The following is a 20783-nucleotide window of genomic DNA, read 5'->3' as shown; positions in this document are numbered from 1 at the left end:
TCTCTCATACATTGTGCCCATACCGCACGCCATACCGTAACTTCAACAACACTGACTTTCCGAGCTAGTTATGTCTCGTCTCTCAGCAACGTTCATAATACAAAGGGCACGATGGTACGAGTTATTACAGGTTAGTAGCACCATTTGGATGAGCTCTGAGTGCATCGTAACTGACACAGCTTAGGTTCTCTCGTTGAGTGCGATCCTTCGATTAGAGCTTTGATCCTCCAGATCGATTCGACGGAGCATGACATCGTGATACAGGTGAGTATATCGATGAGCCAAAGGTTCTATACGTGGAGAAGCTGATACTGACTACAGAGGGTGTGTGAAGGAGCTGGATGATACACATTTGCTCATAGATAAGAGTAAGGTGGAGTACGTGAAGACCATGCTTAATAAGCTTCTGGCTGCTAATACTTATAACCCATTGGACGATGAGGAGAACAATGACCACTGAAGGTCGTACACTACACTCCAGGATACTGTACTGGTGTCAATTCACTATATTTGTTGGGTTCTACTCTTCAATGGCCAGCTTGTCCAGATCATGAGAGGTTTGAAACTCAGGTGTAGATTCAAACATCTTTGCAACAATCTGTCCGATGAAGGCGATCATCATGTCGACCTCTACTAACCCTTCAACTTTCGAGGAAAGATTGTGGTAGTAATCCTCGTAATTCTGGACGAGAAGTTCCTGGATCCCATCGATGAGTGCGGTTATGACATTTTCATCATCGATGAATAGCTCAATCTGCTGTTTAATACGAGGAAGTGTCGCTTCAATATTATCACGTAGTTCTCTCGAGTCATCAAGGGCACTGCTCACTTCCTGCTCCTTGATAGGTACACATATCTGGGAAACAACATCCTGTGTGAAGATATGAACAACATTACGGAGCTCTAACTGTAGCTCCTGTCTTGCATCAATCATGTTTTTAACAACTCTTGGTACACTTTCCTGGACCAACCCCAGTAGGCCTTGAGACTTGAAAACACTTTCACCATTGCTGATCTTGTGAATGATGTCTCCAACACCACTGAAATCCAGGAACGTTTCAGAGCTCACGTATTCGATGTCAAACTCCTGGACTCGTTCCTTCAACACCAAAAAGTTCTTCAGGAGGAAAAGGTCAGCATCGAACTTTCCAACTGCGTGGACACCAACCTCATAAGCCTGTTTCAACGAGATTATACAATCGTGAACTATGTGATGTGCCAGGTCATCAAACACAGAGGATGAAACCAGCTCATAGATCTTGGAGAGCAAAGAAATTCCCTTCTCCAGTGGGGTGTACCAATCTTTCAATCCAGTCTTGGAGTAAGCAGTGGAAACGAGCTCATTATCAGCACCAGTAACATCTCTAATGCTATGCTTTCTAGCACCGATCTGGAAATCCTTTGCAGAAGGTTTGTACTTGACGATGTTCTCCTCAACAAATATCTGTGTTCTGAATACCAATCTGGACTGTAAATCTTGCAATATTGGTTCGAATACTGCTCCTAGATCGACATTTTCGAATCTTTCTCCTTCATGGGTACTTCCAGACTCGTCGTACTCATTTTCAAAGTGATCATCCTCATATTCGTAGTACTTGTTTAACAGCGTGATCATCTCAGTTAAAGAGACGATCGAAGTCTCCTTCAAGATAATATTTCTCAAGTCATCATGTAAAGGCTCACCTAATTGTTGGAACCAATTTCTCAGCGCATTACCACTGTCTGTTGAAAACACCTTGTAAAACAGTTCAAACTCATTCTCCAGGACTTGGGTGAAGAACAGAATGTTCGTCTGAGCATGCTGTACCAAAGGCTTCTTATCATTATGATGGGACTGGAACTGCTCTTTCAAAAGAGGTGAAATGAGCTTAGATCTGATGCTGAAGTAGTTGTTGTAACAATCGTTCAGCAGGCCTTGGAACTCCTGGTCCTCACCAGCACGCACACATAGCTCATAGGAGACGTCTTTCAGGAATGAACAGTCAGCACCGAATCTCGTATAAATCAGGGCGTTCTGTGTGACAGCAGACTTTGCACTTGACAGCTTTGAATTTATCTCATCTCTCACTGTTTTCAAGTTATTGATGATGTAGTTTCTTATCAGAGTCAAGGATCTAATAAGACACTGTTTGAATCTTCTTTCGAACACTTCGTGCTCCTTGTGCTGTGGATGGTCCTTCACAAACTTCAAGCATTCGTCTAGCTGTTCGACCATTTTCCTAAACGATTCCTTTCTGACAATGTTTGGACTCGGGTTGTTCAGCTTTCTCGTGAACGCATCCAGCATCTCGTAGTAGTGCAGCTCGTCCTTGACATCCTCTCCTAACTTCACAATAGACGTATACTCCTTCAGCAGCGAATCGGACTTCTTCTGGAACTCCTCCGTCTCCTTCGTCACGGTGTCGTACATGAACGTCAGTTTGGCCAACGAGGTGATGATCTCATCAGAATCGTTAATCAGGTCCGAGTACGTGTGCTGTCTATAGTCGCAGCTCTGGAGAAACTGTGTGTACTTCAAGTTCTGTTGGTAATCCATTTGCTTTTGCTCCTCTGGCGTCGTCAGCACTCTAAAGTTGAAGGAGTCATTGTACGCCTGGGACACCTTGAGCTTTTCAGACTCTGTTAGCGGGAAAATGATCGCACTTGGGTCGTCGCTCTGGATCTTTCTCGTGATCAGGTATTCTGCTGTCTTTGGCTGTTCCTTATGATCCAAAGTGACTCGGCTCTTAGCATCGTGTGTTAGTTACTGGCTTCACGGGACATATATTGGCACACTCACCTCCAATTGCGGAATATTATGGGCAATAGATTGGATAACAGAGGCCCTGCGGCCTCTGCTCATACGTCTCTGGTCAACAGTCATCGTCACAGCCGCCTGTCTACGTTCTCTTCCCACCCTTTGATGCTGTGAAACATCAACATCAACACGGTGAAGTGGCCCGTTTGGGGTTCGTGCCCGAAGCAAAGCGTTTTTGCCCGTACGTCAAAATGGCAGAATGCGTCGTTTTATTACCTAATCATTACGTAATCTCCAGTTCCCTGTGCTTTTACCCTCATCTTCTCTTATAAATACACGGTTTCAGCAACCATTTGCCCTCTGGGACCTTCTGTCTCTTCTTCTCAAGCCTCTCCTTGTCATCTTCCTGCTCCACAAACTTCTGCTTTCGTTCGAGTTTGGCTCTTCTCTCTGCGAGGATGTCTGGTGGTGGCTTGAAGAACTCAAATCTGGTGAACATCTTGTTGTCGTCATCCGTCTTCTTATGGAAGAATCCCATGAGCTTTAGGGTCTCGACAAACTCGTCACCTTTGCCATCCTTTTCGCCAAATCGGGACTTGATCTCTGCGATCCATAGCTCTCCTCTTGGTGCCAAGATTCTATAGGCTTCGGTGATGAAATCAAGAAAGTTCGTTCCCATCAATGCGAGACAAAAGATCACAATGTTACACGAGTTATCCTCCAGAGGGACGTTTCTGATGTCTGCAACGGTGATTCTCTCGTTTCCTTTCTTCAGGTCGAAGCTGTGTACCTCAATATCCAAGTTCTTGGTGAACTTTTTAGCGCCTTTCTTCGTCTTCACCTGTTTGAGGAACTTCTCAACATCAAGAGCCAATTGAGCCTCACCACACCCCATATCAGCCACAACGACTTTCTTGTCCTTATGTCCTGGTAATCCACCTGGTGCATTCACAGGTCTCTGCGCCCTCTCCTTGATCTGGTTGACAAACACATCAACAGGGTTCTCCGGCCATGACTGAACTTGGGACCTGAACCCATCATGGTACTCGTCAAACAGCGAAGGCTGGCTCTCAACAAGTTTCAACGCCTCGTCTGAGCTGATTGTGTAGAGCTGCTCGTTGATCCATCTGAATCTCGATCCTGTAAGCTTGGCCATCATCTTCTGCTGTAAGGGAGTAAGCTTGGTCTGCGGGAGAACCTCCAGCTTTGGTGGAATCTCAGACTCCACAGACTCCACAGACTCCACAGTCTCACCCTTGGCAACAGGGGTCTTGTAGTTCTTCTGCTTAACCTGTTTCTTCTTCTTATTTGCCTTATCCTGTGCATACTCCTGGACCACATCACCTTCATCAAGCTCATCGCTCGCCCTCTTCTTATTGTTCTTCTTCTTCTTAGAAGAAGACCCACCCTTCACAACCTTTGTGTTCAAATCCCAGCCGTCAACTTGGAAAAGTGCCATCTTATCACAATCACACTCTGCTTGCTTCAGCAACTAACACTCTCTCCTCTGTTGATAAATAAGAAGCTCATCGCATAGTAAAATCAACTGAAAAATTTCCCCCCACGCTGTGAAAAATTTCACATCCGGACACCACCATACATAAGAGCCCAGGGCCATCACATAAAGAGCCAAAGGCCCGTGGTTTGAACCAGGTACCACTTGCTGTGCTGTCTGCTGTTGCTGACGTATCGTAGCATCATGGACTGGAGCAGAGGGTCCTCGATGTCGACGTCCAAGTGCCGTGTTTTGTTGAAAACAGCGAGGACTTCTCTCGGGTCGAATATGGAGCCAACAGTGGTGATGAGGTTGATTTCGTCTTGCAACTGTACTATGAAGTCGATCAGCACGCCAGAGGAACACTCTTTAGACCTTGTGCATAGAATGAGACCACTCCTCTGTAGCAGATGCCTTGCCCTGTGGAAAAGCTCGCCGTGCACCTGGTTCAACGACTTGACCCCCGTAGTGTCTTCAGTGAGATCAACAACCTGGGCAGAGAGTTCGTTCTCAGCCAGTGTCTTTAGATAGTCCCTGATAAGTGGATCCTGGTACGCCTTGTTCAGGTGGAAGTGCCGTTCTCCATTGTCGACGATCCATTCGGTCAGTAGGATGGTCAGATCAGAAACACTGGGCCCTTGTTGTCTCTTCATGAGATCATCCACCGATACTGAGTCCATTAATACACTCTCAGGGAGCACCTGGACGGACTCTGTGCGTAGTTGGCGTGGCCTATTGGCGAAAACGTCGCTGGTAATCTCTTCGATATCAGAACTCGAGGATAGATCCTGATCATCTGCCCTTTTCCTCCTCTCTGATTCATTCAGGACAGTCCTCTTGGTGTAAATGCTAGAGTCAAGTACCAGAGGTGGATAGTCCTTGTGGGGACTGGATAATACCATATTTCTTTCCATATATTTCCTCCTCTGCGCAGTAGCGTCCATGCGTACTGGAGGCTCATCGCCATTGTCAGCATCGAGCTGTGGTGTCTGATACCAGGGTGTCTCCAAAACACGTCGTACCCTAAACACTTCACTCCAGAACTGCAACTCATAAGTCAAATGGTTTTCTCGTGGGAGTAGCTTCAAAGCATTAGCCTTTATTTCAAGCTCACCGTACACTTTGCTGCAAACACCAACGATTTCCACCAGCGACCCCTCGCACCGTCCTTCTAGCCCAGCTTCCTCCAACACAGCGTTACGTACCATGCACTTGATTGCCTCGCCACTGGAATCATCCAAAGACAAGAAGTAGTACATCATCTGCCTAATCTCCTTCATGGTGTAATCACTGATCCAGCCTGTCACACGTACCCGCCTAACAGGATGGTTTTTCAGAAGCACAACGTTATCCCTCACCAACCTGTGTCCGCCATGGCCATAGATGTCATAAGGGTCAACCGCTCGCACAAGATCAACCACCAATACTGGAGTCACAGCGTTGTAGAATGGCGAAGAGTGGAACGTCTCGATGGTGTAGTATTCAACACCATCTCTCCTAAGAACAACATTGCGACCATCTGGAGCAGAATCAACAGATTCCGAGCCGTGGCGTATGCTCAGCGGCCTCTTCATCGATGTGTCACAGCGTCTTTGCCACAGGTTATCGTCTCCATCAACGAGGATGTCATATATTGCTGATCATGGAAGTGGAAGTGGAAGTGAAAGTGGAAGTAAACATACACAGCATTTCAGAATGTTCCGAAAATGGGGGTAAATCGCTTCCGCGATGAGCTCTCGGAATAATTTTTCACTTGTTCCACACCGAGATGAGATACAATGGCTTGGTGCTTCTCGCTCGTGTGGACTTGTGTGTGTGTGCGTTAGACGATTCCAGTGAGTTCTAGACGAGTATGAGCTCCACGGTGCGAGTGCTGAGACGAGGTGTCTCGGTTCATCGAGGTGTATTCCAGATCATTGCCATGAGAACTCTTATAGTGGCGCCTCAGAGACGACAGACGAAGAGGAAGCACAAGAGAAGGCCAGCGGCTAGCGGCGATGCTGTTCACATCAATCATGAGGCCAGGGTGCTGGACGATAAGCTGAGGGAGCTGCAGAAGCTCGCGCAGTCCGTGAAACAAGACATTGCTCAGAGGAAGGAGGAGAAGATTCAACAGATGATGGACCTTGAACACGACACAGAAGACGCAGATATCGATATGCTGTACAACGAGCTGATGATAGAAGGATCGAAGAGCAATGACACGTTGAAGATCTCTGATGGCCAGAGCAATACCTCCGTATCGCTCTTTGACACCCCGGCTAAGGGCATCAACCTTCCAAGGCCAATACTGGACAGGCTGGACGATTCTGTAAGGAACATCGTTGTCAAGGACCGTTCTAACTGGAATGCCGTGGTTTCAGACTTGTACACCAAGAAGGAAGGCTTTAAAGGCCTGACGTCAAAGGACGTTGGCCAGTTCATGAGTGAGATCCCTGCTGGGTCGATCAACGTTGCAAGTGTCTCAATGGTCGACTCCATGATGAAAGACGCCTCTATGGATTATACAAGGCATAGCTATGACTTCTTCATGAAGCACTACGCCGCAAATGGCGATGCTGTGAAGACTCAGGAGCTGTTCGATCTCTATTCTAAAGTGCACGAGCCGTCTTTATACATGTATGGTCATCTCATCAAGGCCTACGTCGCAAATTCCAACTTGTCACGTATAAACGTTGCACTTGAAAAGATGTTCGACAAGGGAATCGAACCAAGCTTACAGATATATACAAACGTCTTACAACTATGTGTGGCTCTTGATGACTCGAAGCAAGCAGATGAGGTGTTCCAAATGATGAAGTTCAGGTCTGTGAAGAGCAAGCCAGATGTGCATGCGTACAACAAGATGATCCACCTGGCATGCAAGGACAGAGACATTCATAGAGCATTTGATCTCTACCACGAGATGCTGAGCGAAAAGCTGAGGCCTGATATATTCACCTACGACACCCTGATTCGCTCATGCTCCAAGACCAACGACCACATTGTCGATGGCTACAACTTCATTTCGAAGGTCTACGAAACAGGACTAGAACTGGGTGTCAATACATTCCAATCGATGCTGAGACTGGCTGCCCGTGACGGTGATCTGGAACTCGCCAGAGCACTGTATCTCTTGATATTCGAGAAAAGAGGTGAACCGAACGCAGAATCGTTGGTATATCTGATGATGGCGTACAGAGATTTCAGAGAGGGCCATGTTCCCCAGATCTTCCATCATAAGGATGGATCCAACATGCGGCGTAACGTGCTAAGAATGGTGGACTTCATGGGCTTGCACCAAACCGACGTTGATGACATCCAGCTTCAAAGACGTAGAGAGATGTATCCACCTCTGCTGCCTCTCAGTAACGTCAGAGCTCCAAAACACATCATTGCTGAATCCAATGCCATTTGGGCATGGAACATCGCAAAGAATCGAACGCTCTTGAACAGTCGTACATTGATACCCTACTTACGAATCTCAGTGGAGCACGGGGACAAGGATGAGTTTCAAAGACGGTGGAACCAATACACCTATGCATGCAAGGAAATTGGCAAAGATGATGTTATCATCATGGAGCAGCAGGACGATGGTTCTAATGCTGAACCCGACGACAACCTTTCACCACCAGCATTGAGCTTTGTTAAACAGATGAACTACTCCATTGAAAGGAACAGCGAGCTCTATCTCACATACCTGTCAGCTGGTAAGAGATTCGAAGACTACTCGATGTGCGAAAGAGCATGGATTGAGAGAGGAAAGTACAGATCCACCACAGCATACCAATCCTTGCCTCGTCGCACCAAGGCACAACTCGATTTCAACTTTGCCCGCGAGATGGTATTGGCCCTCACCCACCTGAAACTACTACAGGACGCCGTTCATGTGGTTAAGTCCTCGGAGAAGCAGTTCCCATGGAGCTTCTACACGTTGAAGCCACTCTACGTTGCCTGTGAGGAAGTTGGAGACTACGCAAGTGCCCGTGAAATCAGTGCCATCTGTGGAAAGGACAAGGCAAGACATAGAAACTTGTCCTTGAGATGAGCCAACAAACCCAGGAGAACAAGCAGATTGTCGACAACCCTGAAGCTTCCCTTCGACCTGGTCATGACGAGTTAATGAGCCTGTATATACGTATATCTCTTCATAATAATTGCTACATAGATACTGAAGATCAAGGCACCGTAGGGCGAGAAGAGGGCTTTGAAGATAAGCTTTCCCAAACACCCAAACACCACATAATTTTTCTGAAACTCTCTTTTTGGCGGGATCTGTTTTTTTTGCGCAAATTTTCGTCTTGCGCTGTCGGCATTTCTCGACCTGGCCAATTTCTGTAGCAACCGATTGGTTGAAGTGTCTCATGTGCATATTGACGCTGGCATGCAAATCATGTAGGGAGAGAATGGCACTGTGATGATGATACAACTAGCCGGTGTAGGAGCAAACCTGAGGCCGTTTGTCATAAGCCGTTGTCTCCTGTGTTGGTCATACTCGTTTCAGGCAGGGCAAGGTTTTGCGCTTGTTGTTTGAAAGTGCAACAGACCGTTGTCGATCCCGACGTGTTGTTTCAGATGAAAGGAGTATGTACAAGTAGCGTGCTGTTAGAACGAGTTGTACAAGCCCCGGTTACTGTTGGCTACAATCGAATAGCCACTAATGTGTGTGTGTTCTAGAGTTATGGTCGATGGTCCAAGCTGTTTGTGATGAGGGAAACAGTATATTGTGCTTGGCATAGCCCGCACCAATGAATGAATAGTGCATGTTGGCTGAAACCTGGTGGTTCTACAGTTCGATTGTATGTAGGAGGAATCTAATCAAGCGCACTCTGTAACGCCTATGTATTGTTACTCAAGACGGAGTTGTGGTTCTATGCCGAGCACTACGCTGGAAGCAGTATGCTGTTCGTATCGGAGCGACGTCCCATGACTGTTTCTAGTGAGAGTTGTTGATGACAAGTGCGTGCAAGATCTACTGGAGATTGAACAAGCAGCAACAGAAAGTACAAATATCAATAGGCCTTGAGTTGACGTCTGAGCACGGACCCCGGACTCTATTTCCCAGCATTTGACCAGCCATTGAGCTCGTAAGAACTGTCCTCTGGCAATACGTAGAGATCTGTAGCTTTAGACGGTGATACATTCCAAGCTGAGTCAGTCTTTACCCACCAGTGTTGCGAATACGTCATTTTTCACTCTGTTGAGGGTCCCAGCAGTTCTCAGATGCTCCAGCACTCCCCAACGCCGATACCGGTGTTTCTAGCAGGGCACCCGTCCATTACATATATACTACTCATATAAAGCACACAACACACCCAATATCACAAGCCCGGGCCCTATCCTCCATGCTCTGCCCCTCCGACGACCCGTCTGTGCAAAACCTAAGATCTCAGCACCTCATTATCTACGGTTTAAGCTCTAATTATATGTGCTCCGCCTATCGTCGCCTATGCATGCTATACGACAAAGACGTCTATGTCTCCCCACAACGAGCTTTCTCTTCCCTCCTACCACTTCCTCTACAGCTCCAACGCTGCACACGCTCTGGTTGTCTGGAGCGGCCGGAAACCACCGCTGAGTTGTAACCTGGCAATCGGTACGCCCGTAAGTGAAAGCCTTTCCAAGGCTCTGTGCAAGCCATAAAGAGACACACACACAGCAGAAAAACGACACGATCGAAATGGATTCCCGCATAGCATCAGGTCTAAAAATAGAGAGACACAGCATAACACCGTAGCACTGGCGAGACTGGTAACTCGTACGCCGCGATCCACGTCGCAGACGACAGACGTGCCGATAAGACACTCCGTAATATCAATTCTGCCACTACAAGAACGCTCAGAGAGTAGCCGAGTAGCACCCAGCACACAGCACATCCCGAAAGTCCCACCTGGAGAGCCTCTGCTACCCGGAATCGCTGCCTGATCGCAGTGGCCACCCTACACCCCTCTCCAAACGGGAGAGACAGAACGAGACAAATTTGGTTGCCATTTTCCCAATCGGGAGTGAGAGTTTCGCCCGGGAAGCAGAGCCATTGCCTTTTTCGCAGCCGCTTGCGCCTGCTAACACCTACGCACAAGGTTCTGAAGAGCAAAGGCCTGCATGTGCTACAGAGAACAAGTGCGCGAAAATGCGCCAAAAGGCGCCAAATTCCGCCAAAGTCAACAAGCCCACGCAGGCCAACCGAAAAAGAAAGGGCGAAAATAAATACCAAAACTGCACTCTCAGCTGCTGATGGAAAAGGAAAACAATCAGCACTGCCTTTTCCTTTCTTTTCCTTTTGCTTCTCATCGCTCTCTCTCTCTCTACTGCTCCTGGCTACTGAAAACAGGCTGAAGATCCCAGACACGGAAGGCGAGACTGCTGAACTACTCCTCCCCAGCTTGCGTGTGTATTCGATCCCTTTTGGCGAGCCCACACTATCAACATCAGAAGGAAACCTCCCCTACCAAGAGCCTTCCCTTCACAGCGCTACGACCCACGCCGGCCCATACACAGCGCACATAGGCACACACGCTCGCAACAGCAACACACACACACAGAGAGAAGACAACAACACCGACTGTGAGAGTGGTTTGCGCGGGCTCGCACTTGAATCCCTCCTCCTGTCTACTGAAGCACACATACGAGACATATATACGAGGCATATACACATACGTCTCGCTGCCATCATTGGAGAGCTTCCTGCTGATCATATCGCATTGCCAATTGTCCAGTGGTGCCGCTCACTCACACTCGCTTTAGCCATCTGGAAGGACCCCCGTCACGCCTCCCATCTTCACACACCTCGGTACTGTCCGAGCGTCTCCTCAGCCTGAACAAGCTTACACAGCCCGAAACAAGGGCAGACAATATCACCAATGTACCAATCACAACGCCATAGGGCCGGGTCTGTGTCGAGCTTGAGCTCGAACCCGCAGTCTAGGGTCCCCAGGGACCTCAGTACGTCGTCTCTGATTGATCTGGACCCGAAGTTCACCAGGGCTTCACGGTCAAAGCAGCAATTGCACTCGCATGCTATGTCGAGCACGCCATCGATGGTGTCCTCGAAGTCCCGCGCCATACCTCGCTCACAGAGCTTCCAGCAGGTGCCGACAATAGCTGTCAATGAACAAAGGCTACACCGTGCACAAGGCTCCGGTAAGCTGAGGAAATCGGAGTCTTTGACCGTGATTCCAACCACTAGAAGGCCATCCGTGGAGAGAGTACAAGTCCAGCAGTTTCGAAACCACAACCAGTTCAGCAGCAACGGTGCTTTCCCTCATAGGCAGCCATTTCACGGTGATAACTATCAACTCCAGCAACATGGACCACCACATCAGCAACAAATACACGAACAACAGCAACAATCACAGCCGCAGCAGTCACAGCCCTTACGTCGTCATGCCAATAGACCAACGCAGTCGTTCATGTTCCCCAACGGTGAGGTGTACATTCCAAGGAACAAACAGAGAGGCTCTCTCAGCAATTTAAACAAGTTGAACACCACAGTGGTGCCGCAATCGAGAGGACCTTCTTCTGCACCGTCAATGCTGGCGAGACCGATGTCCAATCACAGCTCTTCTGGAGGACACTCATCGTCAAACTCTTCCTCCACCATTGTCAGTGACAATGGTGTGTCGACCACCAGTAATACCCTCTCCATTAGAGATAATACGCTGACGTTATCGTTTCCAACCTCGTCGGCCTCACCATCGCCATCTCGGACCTCAAGGACCAACTCTAGCCTCGGTGAAAGCACACCGCCATCCTCTGTCGATGACTTTACCGTGAACAGCAATGGCTCAACAAGTGGGTTCATGGGGAAACCTGGCGACGGCTCCGTTGTATTGTTACAGAAGATTGAAGAGCTGAGCTCTACAACCGACGATACATTGACCAGGCAGCATCAGCACAGCGAGCATAATATTAATACGGACGACAAAAGCAACAGTGCTACACCTGGTGATGTTGAGAATACAAAGAGTCCTGTTGACGTGAGAAGAGAGGACAGATCACAACGGGTTCCTTCTCCACCGCAGATTCAACTACCTGCTCAAAAGAGGGAGTCTCAGCAACTCAAAGCTTCAATAGCTCAAGAGAAGCAGCATGCTACAGCACCGCCAGCAACGTCGCTGCAGAAAAGACACACCAAGGTTGAAGTTGAGAGAAAGCCTTCTGGGTTGAAGAAGTTCCTGTCAAGGATCTTCTCATCGAAGAAGAAGAACAAACACGCTACGAACCAAATACCGAAATCACCATTATCAAGAGTTATCAATGACGATTCGTCCACGAGTGTCTGCAATGCTCCAGCTGTGGATAAACAACAAGCAGCAACACCAGCATTAGAACATCACCAACACCAAGAACAAGAGCAGGAACAAGTATTGGTGGTGCAACCACCAATAAGCGCCGATAATGGAAGGACACATGAATCTAATAGCGTTGACGATACTTTCTCCTTCTTGGAAGGCGATGAGGACGCTGGAATCAATGTTGCACAACTGCCATTGGACGTTGCTGACGGTGACTTTGACGATGATGATTACAAGAGCGAGCTGATACTGGACACTCTGTTCTCCAGGCTCTCAGGCACAAGTGACGTGAAGAGCATCGACTTGAAGAAGAGAGATAAGGAGCCGCAACAGAAACAAAGAGCTGTGCAGCCTTCAGATGCGGATGACGAGGACTACGTCATGACGTTTGACGATATGGAGTTCATTGAGAAGATCACAGAGTTTGGTGAAACGTCGTTCCCTGATTTGGCACAGCCTGACATGGGGCAATCGCATAGGAAGCTGCTGAGATCCAAATCTATCGAAAGACGCAGATCGATCAGATCTATCAGCTCTTCTTCCAAGTGGTCGACACAGGCAAACACCAACTCGGTGTTTGTTCCTGAGACCGTGCCTCTTGAGCAGATGACGGTGGTCACAACCAACAGGCTAAAGTCGCCTGTGGAAGGTGACGCCGTGGTGGTGGAGTCGATTATGAAACATGGCAATGCGCTGGATAATAAGGCGGTGAAGTCTGTACAGTTTGACAACAGGGTGTTCGTCAACGTTACGTATCCCTCCACTGTCTACAACCGTCATTCCGTGCCTGTCTCAAGCTACAAGCTCGGTCCACAGATGGTCCAGCACATCAGACGTGAGCTCAACGAATTCAAGAGACACATGGTTGTCCACCAACAGAGCATCGCAAACACGCACTTCTTCAGACCGTAGGGTTCGTTTACCATACAAACAAGGCTCATATTTATATTCCAGCGTGCGTACACGCGTGTTTATTGTAGGTAAACAAAACAAAACAAGCATTAGAGAGAGACAACACGCCTTCAGCGGTAGAAGTCAGGCCTACTGACATTCAGCCCATACTCTCCCAAGGCACTGCTCAGGTCTTCCATCGTCAGCACCACCTTCTTTGAGCTGTTTCCTGCTGTGGAGTTCACCATCTGTTGACCAGCAGCGCCAGCGACTAGCGCCTTGTTCCTGGCCTGGGGGTTAGAGGAGTTGTACACGGCGGACTGCGACCTGATACGCGAGTATTCATAGGCGTCCGTGGCAATATCGGAGATGAACTTCTGTGTGGCGAGGGCGAGTATTCTCTTGACCCTGATATCGTCACATTCGAGTCCATTCTTCTCGAGGTAGTAGTCCGTGACTGCGTCAGGTATCTATAGCGTCGTTAGCGATCTGGACACACCAGGGCGGCTCGTGGCATCAATAGATCAATACGTACGATAGGGTAGTAGTCTTCCATCATCGACAAGACCTCGTGCAAGGTCTTGTCCTTCTTCGTGAACTCCGGCAGCTCTGGCACCTTCATCGACGGCTCTTCATCGGCATCCTTCATGCTCTGATCACCGTTCTGCTGTTCCGCGCCTTCAACGTTGTCGTTGAAGATCTCGTCGTCCTCAACCTCAACGTCTTCCACGTCGTCAGCGTTACTGCTGTCCAACTTAGGCTCTTCTGGCATGTTTCACTGCGGCGTTGTCGATGGAGTTTGCCCCAGCAGTCTGTCCTTGTTGCCTAATAGAGAGAGACAAGGCCTCTCTTCGCTACGGGGGTTTGCGTGTTTTTCGCGCCGCGAAGTTAGTGCACGTTCGCGAACTCGTTTGTTGATTCTTGGTTTGTCGCTTATGTAAGACACTGCTCATATATCCCAATCACCTTCAACGGCTTGCAATGGCTGGTCGATGGTGTCGATCTTCAGGTCAGAGCACAGTGGACACCGCTTACAGAGCAGTGCATCCACGTCTGGGCTGTTGACAAACTTGGCCTTTTTATCCTTGTTGTTTGCTATGAACTTTTTCTGTAGGAACTCCAGCCTCTTCTTCGTAGCGTAGTCGTTGGACTTCAAGATGTCGTTCACGAGACAGTCTGAATGGAAAGCGTGTCCACAGGGGAATAGAAAGAACTTTCTGGACGTCAGAAGCAGTTCACAGATGGAGCACGGTTCCCCGGCGTGAATGATCTGGGATTTCTCCTGGTATGTGCCGATCTGTTGCGCAATTTTATCGTTCAACTGTAGGGACGTGTTCATCTCGTGGGACAGCTTGGTGATTTGTGTGCCAAAGTTCTCCAAGTCAGTGCAGATCTCATCTCTGAGATCGTCGATCGATGTGAAGTCAGGTATCAGAGGTAAAAGATCCTTAATTGTCAGTAGTTCACACTTGTCCAGTAAACATTTCACAACAGACTTTACCTGGGACTGGTCAGATGGTCTCAATTTGGACGTTTTAGCCTTTGCAATCTTCATCCACAGGAACTTTCTCAAATTCTCATCATCTGGCTTATCCGCAATGACAATGGCCAATTCAACCATATCGTGACTCAATGCCAAATCAACGGCATCCTCGTAGCAGTCCAATAAGGAATAAACGTACGTTGCGGATTGGATCTTGTAAAATTTCAAACATAATCTCAGTATGAAGTCGGGGTTGTAGTTCATCTGTGATCCATACTCCTCCAAGTATCGTAATATGAACTCCTCCTGATCACTCGATTGGTTTGATATGAGCAAGAATAGCAAAGTATCATGAACGTTAGGGTCTCTGGTTTTTGTTTCATGGATATATGACAACAGGTACCGCACTCCATGATGACTGGCCGATTGAACCCTTCTTGCGTTCTTATTGTACGTCAAGATAGCTGGTAATAGCTTTGAGGCATCCAGATCTGACAGTTTCAACCAGGTATCGACAGTGACTTTAGGAGAGTTAACCAATAGCACTGTAGAGTACTTGTATGCCATCTCAGAGCCGTTATTTTTTAGGAGGACGTTCAAGGCCTCCTCCCATCTCTCTAATCTAATCCAATATGCCAGCACAAAGTCGTAGTCGTTGATCAAGTTTGCATAGTACAATAGCTCTGATCTTCTGTTATGTGCTGTGATAATCTCGTAAATAGTTTTCCTATCCAGGTGGTCTTTGTTGTCGATGATAAACTCTTGGAACTTCTTCTCAACAGTGGTCTTTTCGCTAATTGTCTGCTCGAGGTGTATAGACTGTTCAGTTGCTAAGAGATCGTCCAATTCATTCAACTGTTCGACATAGAACTCGACAATCCATGATGAAAGCATGATAAGTTGCATGGCAAAATCGTAATTCTTATTCGATTTCAACACGTGAAATTTTTGAAGAAAGTACTCCAATAGAGCGTCCTGTCTCTTTGCATTGATAAACTTCAGAGCAACAGTCTCAAACCATTTGTTAGAGAGTGCAAATGAGCGTGCTGCGTCTATAAACTCACCTTGTTGTATCAAGTATTCTCCCTTCTGTGCATATATGGCATCCCTTATCTTTACTTCAGAAGTCACTGCGAGTGCCTCATCAAACATATTGTTCTCACACATTGACCTCCAGATATGCTTTTCCTCCTGGTCCACCGTTATCTCAAACAAATTACAATTGGAGTACAGCCAATACGTAGATTTCGTATAATCTGCACATAGACCAACAAACCTTTCATTCTCCGAAACAGGTAAGGTCTGGTGATAGACCAACTCGTCGTTGATCTTATTGATGATGAACAGCTCTGAGCCTCTTAGAAGCAGTAGGTGGTACTTGGTCATCATCACAGACTTGAACTTGTGATTAGAAGCTGGCAGTTCCATGGTTAGAAGAATCTTTAAATCGCCAATATTCCTTTGTGTTGCAATTTTGTCCCTTGTGATGGACCCAAATACAGTACCAGCAGCTGTGAGCCATGCGAACTCGTTCCCATGGCCATAGAACTTTGACCCGTTAATATTTCCCAAGTCCTGGTACTGCTCAATTTCAACAGGATTCGACTTGAACACTTCCCCTAAGATCAAATCGTTATATTTGGCATTCTGTCTCATGGACGCAGTATGCCAGTATGCAATGTTATCTCCAGACGCAAGGATAATGGTGACTTCCTTGTTAGCATCATCGTACGTGACTTGCAAGCCATCAATGCTTGACGATCTCTTGTACACATCTCTTTGAATCTTCTTGGAGTACTTCTGTGAAGCTTCAGAGTACTCCAGAAACGCCTCATGAATACCACCGTTTCTATCACCAATGAGAAACGCTCCCGTATTTTGCTCTTCAACCGCAAAGTCATTCCATGCCACAACGTTCACCTTTAGTCCTTTCAGATCTTGCAAGTACTTGAAAGTCGTCGTGCTCTTGTGTATGTAAAACGACTCCAACTGGCTCGTGGTGACAATCAAATGAGACCCGGTTTTGTCCTGGAAGATCTTGTCAATCCTCCCCAGCTCCTGTAAGGATCTCTTGTACGGGAGCTCAAGGGTCTCAATCACCGAGGGATTGTTCAGGTCAATCCTGAACAGCTTACCGTTCTTGAAGGCAATCGCCATCATATCATTAACGACGCTTAGACAACTAATGTTGGTCATCTCCGTCTGGAACTGCACAGGCGCGATGCTGAAGATCGAGGACTCGTTGACATCTCCCAGCAGATCCTCCATTGCACCTCGTTTTCTCTCTCCTTTCACCAGTAGAACAGCTCTCTTGTGCTCTGTGCGAAGGTGTTGTTGTTGTTGTTGTTGTTGTTGTTCTGAGCCCTCGGCTTTTTGTATGGGATTTCCCTGGAAACGTATCGGCGCTAGGTGGAACAGAGTATTACGTAATCCACAATTAAAGGGTAGTCCAACAGGGGAACTTGATCGATGAAATGCGTTATTAGTTATGTTTGTTGTGAGGTTATCATATGCTCACCTTACTCTGGTGATCTGCGGCTTGCTGAGTGGATTAACACCGTTCAGACAGCTGTTCATCCTTTTTAACAATGTTCTGTGGTATTTTTGCACTTCCGAATTGGGAAGTCAACACTGCGCATACAGCGTAAAAAAGCTTTTACCCATAACAACAGACGGATTAATACTTCTCAGTATTGTAATTCGAACATAGTGAGCTCTTCTCTGCTTAATTGGATTAGCAAAGATGTCTGCAGGAATACCAGTGAAACTCTTAAGTGAAGCTCAAGGACACATCATATCGTTGGAGCTGAATTCAGGGGAGACCTACCGTGGGAAACTAATAGAGTGTGAGTGTTCATAAAAGTATCAACCCTGTTGAATGCGAAGTACTAACTAGCCTTATTAAAGCTGAGGATAATATGAACGTGCGTCTGAGTGATATAACCGTTACGTCGAGAGAAGGTAAGGCTACGCATCTGGATAACGTCTTCGTCAGAGGCTCCACGATCAGATTCTTTTCGGTACCTGAAATGCTGAGGAACGCTCCAATGTTTGATCCAACACATACAAAACCGCCTCCTCCAATACGTGGGCCAAAAAGAAAATGATTATATACTACACCGGTTATATGTACAACTGAGATGAATAATAAATTTCAACCTCTTCTTCTATTTGATGATATATCCATTGCTTTTGTTTAGTGTTTCCAATCAAGAGTTGAAGACAGTGTACTCTATACTTGAAGCCCCCAAAGCTCCAGTCAACACCTCGGAATTGGTAGCCACTATGTGGTTCATATCAACGTTTGATGTTAGAATCGTCTTGTATATCAACTTGATGTTGTTCAAAGTGGCGTTCGTGGCCGATCTGCCGACAATATTCTTAAAGAACTCAACATCGAGGAACACCTGGCCTAAGCCTTCTGAGGAAAACACAGTGACATTTCTAAAATCTTCGAGTAAACGTGCAGAGACAAATTCAACCAGTTCTCTCATTATCATCCCGATGAGCTCGGTGGAGACACTCACGACACCGGTATGAACGGTGACGAGAACATTTAGCGCTTCATAGACAAAGGATGAAACCTTTGATGGGTTAGAGCTTATACCTGCCCAATCTGTCGATGCAATGCCCCTTTGAAGAATCGTAGATATGGCCTTTTTCTGTTCACCCATATATGTGTCGAGAATAGTGTGTTCCATCTTTGTTAGAAGAGAGTAAATCTCCAAGTTTTCGCTGCGTAACTTCGTTTCAAAAACTGCATCAAATTTATCAATAGACGTGGGGACAACTGTCGATGACATCTTCTTGATGTTTAATAACGTCAATAACTGATGGTGTGTCTTCAAATGTTTGGAAATTTTGGGGTCGTGAATCTCCTCAATAACCTTTTTGATCATACTCTCCAATAAGATATCAAAGGAGCCTAAGAATTGAATTTGAACTCCAGTTAATATCTTCTTTGAAGGGTATCTCACAATCTGAACATCTTTCCCTTCAGGTAACTTGGTAAACAATAATTCCCCAATCTTTTCAACAACGTGTGTTTCAAATTGTAGGATGGAGTTTGGTAATGAGGTTTCACCAGAGTCCAATCTTGCCCAATCCTCTAATCTGTAAATGGTATGACAATCGTTGACCCACGCTGTGCATACAGCACTTATGATTCTCTCGTTAATCTCAAGAGATAATCCCCTAAGCATCTCAATGGATTTTGTAGTTATCGACAATTGTCCTAGTTCGTTCAACATCTCTGAAACATTTCCCGCAATGCCAGGCAAGTATTTCAACGTACTCAGAGAGTTTGTAAAAGGTGGAATAAATCCATAACTTGCCAATGAAGCTTCTCCTTTAACGTCCAAGTTCAATGATAGATGTGTTGAGTGGAAGAAATCGGCAAGCTTCTTGATTATTTGAACAACGTGGTCTTGTCCCTTAGCCCTGATCTCTTCAATTTCGTAATCCTCTAAACGTAAGAACGGGGAGTTATTATCTATGTACCCAGATCTCAATCTTTGGAAATACGATCCATTCATGAAATTTTCAACGTGGTGCCAGAAGGCGACGAAATCCAAAACTTCGGCCTTTAAAACTTCCCACATCTTTCCCAACATGAGCCAAACCTCTGTGACGATTGGTGAATCAAGGAGTTGAGAGTTTCCAGTGAAGAATTTCTTGAAATTGTACAAATCTGGGGATATCAAGGTTGACAAAATGTTTATCTGGAGGTTTAGCGTCTTTTCGTGGTATCTGGAGAAAGTTTCAATAAAGTTGACTGTAGATTTTTTTGTATTGATATCAATCCAAAGAAGAACCGGGTTATCAATGACATCCAATTCCATCAACTTCTTGATAGATCTTAAAAAGTCATCACTCTTATCGCTTGTATTCAGATCGCTCCATAGTTTGCGCTTATAGGTATCTGCAATCTCCTCAACTTCTTCCCAGACCCTCGATATAGTTCTAGAGTTGTCCTTTTCCTTCAATGCTTTATTTTGTTTATAATCATGAACAAAGTTATCATAGTCCTGGTCCTGGAGATAGGTCTTCAACTGTTTCGGTAAGTCAAAGAACCCTTTTTTCTTTTCAATGAACTCAATCGACTGCTTGAGCCTAATGATTTTCTGTTTACTAGAGATAACAGGCTTCACCAACAGAGTCCCCTCTTTGGCTGCAGCGTTGACACTAGCTTTCAAATTCTTCAACCCTTCATCGTTCTTACCGATATCACCTGTTTGGAACTGTTGGAGGATAGAATCCAACCCGGATTTCGATCTAACGAACTGGATCGCCTCTCTTTCAATCAACTGCTGTAGTTCCTTGTTTTTGTAGTCAAGCGAGTCGTCTAACACTTCCAACCCGTGCTTCAACTGGTCAAACGAGTCCTTTGCATGCACAACTTTGAGAAACTGCTTCGGATTGAACCGCTTGCTCAACGTGTTCAACTTCGCCAAGTCACCACCATCAATACCATCCACTTGTAACGTTCTCGAAGGGTTTAGCGCATCAACAGGCTTTCCGCTCTTGCTGAGATCAAAATCCCTGTTAACAAACTCCAAAAACATATCATAAGCGGTATCCTCGCCTTCACGGTGTGTGAACTCAGTAACAACTTCGTTATCTATCGAGCTCTCCCACGACTGCGGGTTCAAAGTCTTTAGCTGGTACGCAGTGAGCATCTCATGGGTCTCATCAGCCTGAATGGCAGCCATCTTTTATTGCAATCTCTCTAAATGCTTGTTCTTTTCTCCAGTAGAAGCCCAAGTGTTGATGTAAACAACACCTCCAAGCCACAAAAACAATGGGATTAACCGCCCATGTTCTTGATTTTTTAGGCTCCAGATGGTGTGAATGTGGCCCCTACTGTTCCCCCTGAAGAGGCGGAGGAAAACTACTGAAAATCAG

General features: G+C 46.5%; 12 protein-coding genes across 12 annotated transcripts; 4 read left to right on the top strand and 8 right to left on the bottom strand.

Moving 5' to 3' along the window:
• The first annotated feature begins 106 nt into the window (after nucleotides 1-106).
• On the top strand, nucleotides 107-818 carry TFB5 (TFIIH complex subunit TFB5). The gene is made up of 3 exons (XM_020213153.1): nucleotides 107-130; nucleotides 185-264; nucleotides 335-818. The coding sequence occupies exons 1-3, from the start codon at nucleotides 112-114 to the stop codon at nucleotides 458-460; spliced, it is 225 nt and encodes a 74-aa protein (XP_020071402.1). The 5' UTR covers nucleotides 107-111; the 3' UTR covers nucleotides 461-818.
• Nucleotides 485-2888, bottom strand: COG3 (Golgi transport complex subunit COG3). The gene is made up of 2 exons (XM_020213320.1): nucleotides 2780-2888; nucleotides 485-2725 (listed from the first exon to the last, which is right to left on the bottom strand). The coding sequence occupies exons 1-2, from the start codon at nucleotides 2861-2863 to the stop codon at nucleotides 521-523; spliced, it is 2289 nt and encodes a 762-aa protein (XP_020071401.1). The 5' UTR covers nucleotides 2864-2888; the 3' UTR covers nucleotides 485-520.
• Nucleotides 2889-3053: 165 nt separating this feature from the next.
• On the bottom strand, nucleotides 3054-3920 carry RRP8 (25S rRNA (adenine645-N1)-methyltransferase; the record flags this gene model as incomplete). Its single annotated transcript, XM_020212281.2, has 1 exon — nucleotides 3054-3920. A coding segment is annotated over one exon (867 nt), but the record flags the coding sequence as incomplete, so codon positions are not given.
• A 434-nt stretch (nucleotides 3921-4354) lies between these two features.
• On the bottom strand, nucleotides 4355-5806 carry CYBJADRAFT_172340 (uncharacterized protein; the record flags this gene model as incomplete). Its single annotated transcript, XM_020216322.1, has 1 exon — nucleotides 4355-5806. The coding sequence occupies one exon, from the start codon at nucleotides 5804-5806 to the stop codon at nucleotides 4355-4357; it is 1452 nt and encodes a 483-aa protein (XP_020071399.1).
• Nucleotides 5807-6019: 213 nt separating this feature from the next.
• On the top strand, nucleotides 6020-8379 carry CCM1 (Ccm1p). Its single transcript, XM_020217103.1, has one exon. It carries the CDS (start codon nucleotides 6085-6087, stop codon nucleotides 8257-8259), a length of 2175 nt encoding a protein of 724 aa, XP_020071398.1. The 5' UTR covers nucleotides 6020-6084; the 3' UTR covers nucleotides 8260-8379.
• A 1054-nt stretch (nucleotides 8380-9433) lies between these two features.
• On the bottom strand, nucleotides 9434-9985 carry CYBJADRAFT_72651 (uncharacterized protein). Its single transcript, XM_020217898.1, has one exon. It carries the CDS (start codon nucleotides 9936-9938, stop codon nucleotides 9630-9632), a length of 309 nt encoding a protein of 102 aa, XP_020071397.1. The 5' UTR covers nucleotides 9939-9985; the 3' UTR covers nucleotides 9434-9629.
• Nucleotides 9986-10588: 603 nt separating this feature from the next.
• Nucleotides 10589-10978, bottom strand: CYBJADRAFT_72566 (uncharacterized protein). Its single transcript, XM_020217893.1, has one exon. The coding sequence runs from the start codon at nucleotides 10882-10884 to the stop codon at nucleotides 10675-10677; it is 210 nt and encodes a 69-aa protein (XP_020071396.1). The 5' UTR covers nucleotides 10885-10978; the 3' UTR covers nucleotides 10589-10674.
• Nucleotides 10787-13472, top strand: CYBJADRAFT_72629 (uncharacterized protein). Its single transcript, XM_020217895.1, has one exon. It carries the CDS (start codon nucleotides 11072-11074, stop codon nucleotides 13415-13417), a length of 2346 nt encoding a protein of 781 aa, XP_020071395.1. The 5' UTR covers nucleotides 10787-11071; the 3' UTR covers nucleotides 13418-13472.
• TAF10 (Taf10p) lies at nucleotides 13473-14497 on the bottom strand. Its single transcript, XM_020217897.1, has 2 exons — nucleotides 13932-14497; nucleotides 13473-13866 (listed from the first exon to the last, which is right to left on the bottom strand). Exons 1-2 carry the CDS (start codon nucleotides 14166-14168, stop codon nucleotides 13528-13530), a joined length of 576 nt encoding a protein of 191 aa, XP_020071394.1. The 5' UTR covers nucleotides 14169-14497; the 3' UTR covers nucleotides 13473-13527.
• Nucleotides 14498-17432, bottom strand: PEP3 (tethering complex subunit PEP3). The gene is made up of 3 exons (XM_020217896.1): nucleotides 17398-17432; nucleotides 14893-17340; nucleotides 14498-14843 (listed from the first exon to the last, which is right to left on the bottom strand). Exons 2-3 carry the CDS (start codon nucleotides 17145-17147, stop codon nucleotides 14828-14830), a joined length of 2271 nt encoding a protein of 756 aa, XP_020071393.1. The 5' UTR covers nucleotides 17148-17340; nucleotides 17398-17432; the 3' UTR covers nucleotides 14498-14827.
• Nucleotides 17433-17622: 190 nt separating this feature from the next.
• Nucleotides 17623-17986, top strand: SMD3 (mRNA splicing protein SMD3; the record flags this gene model as incomplete). Its single annotated transcript, XM_020216840.1, has 2 exons — nucleotides 17623-17725; nucleotides 17787-17986. 2 exons carry the CDS (start codon nucleotides 17623-17625, stop codon nucleotides 17984-17986), a joined length of 303 nt encoding a protein of 100 aa, XP_020071392.1.
• A 102-nt stretch (nucleotides 17987-18088) lies between these two features.
• SEC5 (exocyst subunit SEC5) lies at nucleotides 18089-20648 on the bottom strand (the record flags this gene model as incomplete). Its single annotated transcript, XM_020213319.1, has 1 exon — nucleotides 18089-20648. The coding sequence occupies exon 1, from the start codon at nucleotides 20588-20590 to the stop codon at nucleotides 18089-18091; it is 2502 nt and encodes an 833-aa protein (XP_020071391.1). The 5' UTR covers nucleotides 20591-20648.
• Between the last annotated feature and the right edge of the window lie 135 nt (nucleotides 20649-20783).

Source organism: Cyberlindnera jadinii (genome assembly GCF_001661405.1).
Source record: "Cyberlindnera jadinii NRRL Y-1542 unplaced genomic scaffold CYBJAscaffold_4, whole genome shotgun sequence".
Lineage (NCBI taxonomy): Eukaryota > Fungi > Ascomycota > Saccharomycetes > Phaffomycetales > Wickerhamomycetaceae > Williopsis > Williopsis jadinii.
The sequence above is the reverse complement of the archived record's forward strand: the minus strand, read 5'-3'. Positions and strand labels throughout refer to the sequence as shown.

Excerpts from the sequence above, each read along its gene's own strand:
- TFB5 (XM_020213153.1), top strand. Across the intron at positions 265-334 it reads AGCATGACATCGTGATACAG|GAGCTGGATGATACACATTT; the intron begins GTGAGTATATCG and ends GGGTGTGTGAAG.
- COG3 (XM_020213320.1), bottom strand. The coding sequence starts at position 2,863 with ATGACTGTTGACCAGAGACGTATGAGCAGAGGCCGCAGGGCCTCTGTT. Across the intron at positions 2,726-2,779 it reads ATAATATTCCGCAATTGGAG|AGCCGAGTCACTTTGGATCA; the intron begins GTGAGTGTGCCA and ends CACGATGCTAAG.
- CCM1 (XM_020217103.1), top strand. The coding sequence starts at position 6,085 with ATGAGCTCCACGGTGCGAGTGCTGAGACGAGGTGTCTCGGTTCATCGA.
- CYBJADRAFT_72651 (XM_020217898.1), bottom strand. The coding sequence starts at position 9,938 with ATGCTGTGTCTCTCTATTTTTAGACCTGATGCTATGCGGGAATCCATT.
- CYBJADRAFT_72566 (XM_020217893.1), bottom strand. The coding sequence starts at position 10,884 with ATGATGGCAGCGAGACGTATGTGTATATGCCTCGTATATATGTCTCGT.
- CYBJADRAFT_72629 (XM_020217895.1), top strand. The coding sequence starts at position 11,072 with ATGTACCAATCACAACGCCATAGGGCCGGGTCTGTGTCGAGCTTGAGC.
- TAF10 (XM_020217897.1), bottom strand. The coding sequence starts at position 14,168 with ATGCCAGAAGAGCCTAAGTTGGACAGCAGTAACGCTGACGACGTGGAA. Across the intron at positions 13,867-13,931 it reads TGGAAGACTACTACCCTATC|ATACCTGACGCAGTCACGGA; the intron begins GTACGTATTGAT and ends ACGACGCTATAG.
- PEP3 (XM_020217896.1), bottom strand. The coding sequence starts at position 17,147 with ATGGAGGATCTGCTGGGAGATGTCAACGAGTCCTCGATCTTCAGCATC.